Source organism: Sinocyclocheilus anshuiensis, unplaced genomic scaffold, assembly GCF_001515605.1.
Source record: "Sinocyclocheilus anshuiensis isolate Anshui unplaced genomic scaffold, SAMN03320099.WGS_v1.1 scaffold13, whole genome shotgun sequence".
Taxonomy (NCBI): Eukaryota; Metazoa; Chordata; class Actinopteri; order Cypriniformes; family Cyprinidae; genus Sinocyclocheilus; species Sinocyclocheilus anshuiensis.
Genome location: NW_015538026.1, coordinates 1,222,324 through 1,230,333, shown reverse-complemented (window position 1 = coordinate 1,230,333; position 8,010 = coordinate 1,222,324). Strand labels below are relative to the sequence as shown.

Here is an 8,010-nt window from a genome sequence, read left to right as displayed (position 1 = left end):
AAAAACAGGCAGAGGTGTGTTAAATTAGGATTTTTTTATGTGGGGCGGAGAGAATTTAAAGGGGAGAATATAAATACAAAATATTAAGAGTTGAACAGTCTTTTTACTAGGAAAATTAAACGAATTGAGTTATATCCAACAGCATTAAGACACAGTTCAAAAGCAGAAAATGACCTTATTGAAAATTGATTATCTGCCAGTAGGAGGCACTTTTGGAACGGTTTCCCTCGTAACAGCTGTACACAAAAGCTGCGCGGCTCTCATAAACACTACTTTATCAGGCAGTATTCAGGCATTATAATTTAGATGAGATGAAAATGACATTGAACGTTTGAGAAACGCCCCCTTTTTGGTCCACAGAGACCTATACTTGGATTTGTCATTGTGTTTTCTGAATACAAACCCCCTTAAACCAGAATGTGTGTGTGTGTGTGTGTGTGTGTGTGTGTGCGTGTGTGTACATGTTTTTATACTGTCGGGGACTTAAACCTGAATACACATTAACTCGTGTGTGTGTGAGAGAGAGAGAGAGAGAGAGAGTGTACCTGTTTTTCTATTCTGGTGGGGACTTAAACCTGAATACACAGACTCAGGTGGACTCGTGTCACTGTGGGGACCTAAATTGAGGTCCCCATGGGTACAGAAGCTTATAAATCATACAGAATAAGTTTTTTTTTTTTTTTGAGATTGTAAAGTTTTTTTGTGAGGGGTAGGTTTATGTGCGATTTTCTACTATACTCCATTCATTATTTCCATTCCCGCCTTCATCCGCGTCAAACACTTCATCCTCCATTTCCGGATCACTTCCGGAATCTACGCCACTTCCTACCATGCACTCTCCAGTCACGGATCAGCTGTTGCCAAACCGCCCTAACCTCCCTTTGCAGTGTGCGATGTCCGTCAACGATCACCAGTCACTTCTTCTTCTTCTTCTTCTTCTTTTGGTTTTGAGGGGTAGGTTTATGTGCAGGGTTGGTGTAGGGCGATAGAAAATACAGTTTGTACAGTATAAAAACCATTATTACCATATATACATTTTGTAATAGATGTTGGGCAAATAAGTGAACTCAGTAAAACTACGCTGACATGACAAGATATTTTTTAATGTCAGATTGTAGGAAGATGTTTCATGTCATGTCGTGTTTATTTATTGATTGATTGATTTATTTGGCTAAAAGAAATGTTTGTTATTTTTGTATGTTACTGTTTAATGTGTTTTATGTTTCATACTTATTTTACTGTTTAAATTGAGCTGGAAAGCCTATAATAGTTTTTTGTTTTCGTTTTTCCGTTTTTGTTAAGAACAAGAACTAAACTGATTCTTAATAACAATTCAGTGTGACAACTAGCCACGGTCTCCCTTATTTAAAAAAAAAATCATTCGTTTTTCTTTTATTCTTTGACACTATAAATATAACTTTCTGTTGTTGCTGTTGTTGTTTAGTCACAAAATGGGTACTCAATACATACAATAAAACTGAAAAACTATATGAGTGTGCAAGCATAGCCAAAGTGGGTATTTGTATAAAAATGTATGGATGAAATGAAGAAAAATAGTTTTCAGTAGGGCAATTAATTAAATAAAGGTTGACAAAATGTATCTAATTTTAGAAATTACATTTTAGACGACAGAAAGGGGACTTCTGTTTTGTTCCCTTAAGCACAAACCCGGAAGAAGGAAATAATGTCCGTCGTCGTCCACTAGCGCAAGTCAGTTTGAGGTCGAGTGGAAGGTAAGCAAACAAGTTTTATTTCAAACTAACACATAGTTTACAAGTAAGTAATAGTTTTGTTTTCAGTAGTTGTTAATACTTTGCCAAAGTCGCTTGAGCTCTTATTAGAAATTAAGCAGGATTTCAGTCGTTTCACACTTTGATACGAGAGCAGATGAGTCTGAACAGACAGTTAGCGGCTGCTGCTAGCAGACTGACAGTCTTACTACACTACTGAGAGTAGTTCTTGATTTTTTCTTTTCATACATCTTTTTAGGCCTGTAATTATTAGAATTATAGTGACTTATTAGCCTTGTTTTTGCTTTTTAAAATTGCGTAAATGCTAAATAAACAAACCCACTGAAAACGTGGGTTTGCACTGACAAACTTTAGTGCGTGTTTACAGTGTTTGTTTGCTTTTTCCTTTTGCTTTTTTTTTTTTGGGCTGGCGTGTTTCTCCATGATGGACTTTAGTAGTATTAAGTGTTGTTCAACAGATGACATGTTTATGTCATTATGACTTGCGTTCTGATTTTCGTTGTCAACTTTGTTTCATTTCGATTTATTAATCACACGATTTATTCCGAGTAAAATTCCCCTTGCTGTCTGCAAATTCTTCTTTCCAGACCTTAGTCTCAGTGACATCAGCTGCGGAAATTGAGTCAGAAGACAAATATAGCGTTTGTTTGAGTTTCCAAGCTGAGTAAAGTAAATATACGTATTTAACGCTTGTTTTGGCCACGGCGCAACAAAGGGCCAATCAGACTTTACAGGCGTGGAATTTCTGGGAAGTGGAAGATTGAGTGTTAAAGGACCATGGCTTGCAGTGTAAATGTTGTAGCTAAAGTTAAATGCTGCCTTTCACTGAATACCTGCACAAGTAGCCCCTGTGAAGCTGGTAATGGAATGATCATATCTGGGTGTCCGTGTCATCTGAAAAATTAAAAACCCCTGTCATAGATTAAATACAAGGAGGCATTGTATCTAACCATGTCAAATTAAAACCTCTGATTTCTCAAGTGTCAAGACAACCTGAACTCTACGTTGTATCTTCTTGTAATTATAAACATGTCAAATACTGCCCATTCTGATGCAACATGGTTTTTCTGTCCAGTTGACCATGGCGATGACAAGTCAGATGTCCTGCTCCTCAATGAGCAACCACACTAAGGAAAGAGTCACCATGGCCAAAGTAACGCTGGAGAATTTTTATAGCAACCTAATATCACAGCATGAGGAAAGGGAAATGAGGTGAGAACCAAAAAAGCAAGAGACATTTTTGTTTTTTTTTAATGTTATTTTTAGGCATACACTTCATTTTTCCATTGAAAATTAGTTGTAGCCCACGTACTGGTTGAAATAAGTGAGAAATATTTAGGACTTCTGCAATACTTTTTCTCTTATGTAGTTTTGAAACTTTTGCTAGTGAACAGGTTCGGCAGGTCTAAATGAATCACTAAGCATTTGGACAAATGCATGTAATTCTTCACATACTGTAGGTTTGGGTGAATATGGTGAGACGAGATCCTTCTTTAAGAACCTCCCAAATTCCAGGTGCCCTTTATTATGGTCTCTTCCGTCCCTCTTGAAATGATGTCAGACTAGACGACCACACCTTTCATTTGACTGATGAAGCAATTCTGCCTCTTGGTGCTAGTGTTTCATCACATGTCTAAAAGTTATCCATTATCTGTTACAGACAGCAGAAGCTGGAGAAGGTCATGAATCAAGAGGGCCTAGGTGATGAAGAGGTGAGCTTTTCTGGAATACTGCTATTTTTTTCTGAAAGCCATGCCCTGCTTACATTACAAACGTCTTGATCTAAATACTGGTGGTTTTATAAATATTTAAACACACAAAAGTTCAGAATGTTATTTCATGTGATCGGTCGGTTTAATTTCTACTTTTTCTGGTCCTGCAGAAGCGTATCCGGCGGTCTGAGCATGCTAGGAAAGAGACTGAGTTTCTTCGTCTCAAACGAACACGTCTTGGATTAGAGGACTTTGAGTCACTCAAAGTGATTGGCCGAGGAGCTTTCGGAGAGGTATGAGCTTCTTTCTGTTAAAGACTCCATGAATTCAAAAGTTTTGTCACTTTTAGCACATATATGTTAGTTGCGAGGCAGGCTATATATATACTCTACCATTTTTTTTAATAAAAAAAAAAGCTTTTATTCACCAAGGATGCATTAAAATGATCAAAAATGACAGTTAAGATATTTATAATGTTACAAAAGTTTGTTTGAACGGTCTATTCATCAAAGAATCCTGAAAAAATATATCATTGCTTCCTAGACTTATTTTTAAAGAATCATGTGACTCTGAAGACTGGAGTAATGGCTGCTGATAATTCAGCTTTAACATAACAGGAAGAAATTACAATTTAAAACATTAAAATGAAAAACGTTGTTTTAAATTGTTGCAATATTTTACAATAATAGCGTTTTTACAGATATTTTTGATCAAATAGCTGCAGCATTGGTGACCATAAAATACTTTTTTCATAAAAAAAAGAAATAAAAAAAAGGACGATAGTCTATTTTGTGGTATTTTAGCACATTTAAAATCCTCTTTATTTCTCTAGGTGCGGCTAGTTCAGAAGAAGGACACAGGACACGTTTATGCAATGAAAATCTTGCGTAAGGCTGATATGCTTGAGAAAGAACAGGTGAGTCTTCGCTGATGGAATCACGTATGTCCACACATGACATTTACCCCCGGTTTCACAGACAAGGTTTAAGCCTAGTCCCAGATTAAATGTAAATCTTGAGCTGTTTCAACTGAAAAAAAACTTGCACTGATTGATCTTAAAATATATCAGTGCCTTTGTTTTCTCTCAAGATGCACACCAGTAATTTTTTTTTCTAAGGCATGTTAATAAAAATTACTTAAATGACTTAATTGAACTATGGCCTAATCCTAGTTTAGTCTAATCCCTGTCTGTGAAACCAGGCTTTAAGGTTCTTTGCCTTGTTAACAGGTCTCTGTTTTCTGTTCAAGGTTGGCCATATTCGAGCAGAAAGGGACATTCTTGTAGAGGCAGACAGTTTGTGGGTGGTGAAGATGTTCTACAGCTTTCAGGATAAGATGAACCTCTACCTCCTCATGGAGTTTCTGCCTGGAGGTGAGTGCAGGATATGTCAGATCATTTCAAAGAAACTTTACCATCAAAAAGATGGTGCTAAAACCACTCCAAAGGATGACTGACATATGTATGTGTGTGTGTTTGCCCAGGTGATATGATGACTCTACTGATGAAGAAAGACACTTTAACGGAGGAGGCCACACAGTTTTATATTGCTGAGACTGTGCTGGCTATTGACTCCATTCACCAGCTGGGCTTCATCCACAGAGACATCAAACCAGACAATCTCCTGCTGGACTCAAGAGTAAAAACATATATTAAAACAGTACTCCAATAGAATCGTCAAAATCTTTAAAAACATGTCAATTATTTTTAGCAAAATAAAGTGTTTTTGAAGTAGGGCATTATTCAGAACAATTTAGGCGTTTGTCTCAATATTAAATTGTGAATGCCAATAACAATACCAGTTAAATTTCACTTGGTACTACTGATGCTGCATAAAGACTGATATTATTAAATTATATTTTTTAGTATTGACTTGTGACCTCCCTATAGGCAACTCTGACATGAACGTGAAACCTTAAAGCTCAATCTATTAGCCTAGCAGGTCACATAGCCTTGACCTAATGAGTGATTCTCATTCACAATGTCATTTTGCTCTTTCAGGGCCATGTGAAGTTGTCTGATTTCGGCCTATGCACTGGTCTGAAGAAAGCCCACCGCACAGAGTTCTACAGAAACTTTAATCACAGCCTTCCTAGTGACTTCAGTAAGACTTATCAGCATCCATAACTCCAGTCTTCAAAGTCACATGATTATTCAGAAATCATTCTAATGTCACGATTTTCTGCTTGAAACGTTTCTTATTATTTTCAGTATTGAAAACGGTTGTGCTGCCTAATTTTTATGGAATATATAAAAATTATTCTTCGATGAATAGAAAGTTCAAAACAATTACATTCATTTGAAATAGAAAAAATTTGTAACATTATAAATTTCTTCTCTCTTTTTTTTTTTATTTAATGCATCCTCGCTGAATGAAAGTCTTAATTTCTTTAGAAAAAAATCTTACTGGCCCAGAACATTTGAATGGTATTGTAGATGAAATAATGAAGGGGTTGCATAGCTGATTCTGTGGCAGTAACTTATTTATACCAATTTATTTTTTTCTTCAGCATTCCAGAACATGAACTCAAAGAGGAAAGCAGAAACATGGAAGCGAAACAGGAGACAGTTGGTAAGAGTGTCCTCTTGACCCAATACTACACATAGTGGGTGGGTACAGATAGATTCAGTGTTTCAGAAAGTTATTGTGAAGTGAATATGTTGTTAATATGGTAGTTGATGATTGTAGAAGCACTGTAGAAGAGTTACTATGTGCTCTTGTGTAATCCATTACATCTCACAATGGTTTTTGTGTTGTATCAGTAAGTAAATCAATACTGAGGTGCCCTGAGCAAGGCACCGAACCCCAACTGCTCCCCGGGCGCCGCAGCATAAATGGTTGCCCACTGCTCCGGGTGTGTGTTCACAGTGTGTGTGTGTTCACTGCTGTGTGTGTGCACTTTGGATGGGTAAATGCTGAGCACTAATTCCGAGTATGGCCACATACCATACTTGGCCACATGTCACGTCACTTTCACTTTTTTCACTAAAAGAGAAGAAAAAAATGTTGTTGTTTTTTTCAGGCCTTCTCCACTGTTGGAACCCCTGACTACATCGCTCCAGAAGTGTTCATGCAAAATGGGTATAACAAGCTCTGTGATTGGTGGAGTTTGGGTGTCATTATGTATGAAATTCTGATAGGTGAATTGATTTTTGGTCTGTAAATAAAATGAGTTTGTTTATTTTGATATATGGCTTAAGTGTTTGTGTGGGTGTTTTTCAGGTTACCCTCCATTTTGCTCTGAGACGCCTCAGGAAACTTACAGGAAAGTGATGAACTGGCGGGAAACTTTGACCTTTCCACCTGAGGTCCCAATTTCAGAAAAGGCCAAGGATCTGATCCTCAGGTTTAGCTCGCTCACTGCTTATCATTCTCCCTCTCCTCTTTATTTTTGCTGTGATTCTTTGCCTTTATTTTGTACTCTATCTTAGCTGTAGCTCTTCATTCAACCCAGTGCATTTTGCTTTTATTAACCATACTGCTAACCTACATTTTGAGACATGGTTAATTTTAAGCAGTCTCTTTTTCTTCACTGTTCACCTTATGTTTTGTTTACCACCAGGTTCTGTTGTGAGAGCGAGTACAGGATTGGAGCTGTTGGAGTGGAGGAGATCAAGACTAACCCTTTCTTTGAGGGAGTGTACTATGACCATATCAGGTATGCTGTCATCGCATGTAGACAAACACAGATTAAACTGGTATTGAGTAATGAAATCATCATACTATTCATGTATAGTGTCTTTTGCATAATATGTCTTCTAGCTTTGTTTTTGAGCTTTGAATGAAAACATATATTGTGCAGTATATCTTGCCTATGTTGCCTTCCAGTTTGTATAAAAAGTAGTATGTGAAATGCAGTGGTGGAGGTAACGAACTACTCACGTTACTGTAATTAAGTAGTTTTTTCGGGTACTTGTACTTGTTTGAGTATATTTTTAAAGCTGTACTTTTACTTGTACTTAAGTACAAATTAAGCAAAATAATCTACTCCGCTACTTTTAAATCATAGTTCGTTACTGAGTACGCCCACAATTTGAACTGATATTCAAACCTTTGACGGCATTTCAGTAGCCAATAAAGATATCCGATCGTAAAGGGACCAATAAATGCCCTGATATCTGAACCGGGAAAAGCCGCTGTTGCAGCAGGGTTGAAGAGCTAATCAGACAGTGAGGGAGCTCAGCGTAATTTATGGACTCAAAGTTTGGAGAAACAAACTACATGGTAGTGTTATCATAAATGCCTATTTTTTGATACCGATACTGAAATATCTGACATGGTTCCTTTACTCATTTTCCACAGTATCTACCGTATAGCCCACACCGATACAATCTGCGTCGCTCTTTCCTCTCCGACAGTGAGTTTGACACGCATCCGCCTCCTGTCAATTACAGAGTCTGAATGTCCGCGCGGGATTGCAGGTATTCCGCATAATTGTAATCATTCCCGCGCAAATGTGGCGAGCGCTTTATTGTAACATGAGAACACAGTCGTTATCACAGAAAACTGGATGCGAGCTCTCAAATAGGCCTAACTTATACAAATGAA

At 37.4% G+C, this 8,010-nt stretch overlaps 1 protein-coding gene across 1 annotated transcript in view; it reads left to right on the top strand.

Annotated features, from left to right (window-relative positions):
• Positions 1-1,655: 1,655 nt before the first annotated feature.
• Positions 1,656-8,010, top strand: part of LOC107679274 (serine/threonine-protein kinase 38-like) — a 12,239-nt gene continuing 5,884 nt past the window's right edge. The window contains exons 1-12 of the mRNA XM_016474794.1: positions 1,656-1,733; positions 2,827-2,963; positions 3,412-3,463; positions 3,634-3,756; positions 4,296-4,379; positions 4,712-4,835; positions 4,946-5,100; positions 5,463-5,565; positions 5,972-6,033; positions 6,485-6,602; positions 6,685-6,808; positions 7,025-7,120. Coding sequence (XP_016330280.1) covers positions 2,833-2,963; positions 3,412-3,463; positions 3,634-3,756; positions 4,296-4,379; positions 4,712-4,835; positions 4,946-5,100; positions 5,463-5,565; positions 5,972-6,033; positions 6,485-6,602; positions 6,685-6,808; positions 7,025-7,120 — 1,172 coding nt within the window. The 5' untranslated portion in view covers positions 1,656-1,733; positions 2,827-2,832. The remainder of the gene's footprint in view (positions 1,734-2,826; positions 2,964-3,411; positions 3,464-3,633; positions 3,757-4,295; positions 4,380-4,711; positions 4,836-4,945; positions 5,101-5,462; positions 5,566-5,971; positions 6,034-6,484; positions 6,603-6,684; positions 6,809-7,024; positions 7,121-8,010) is intronic.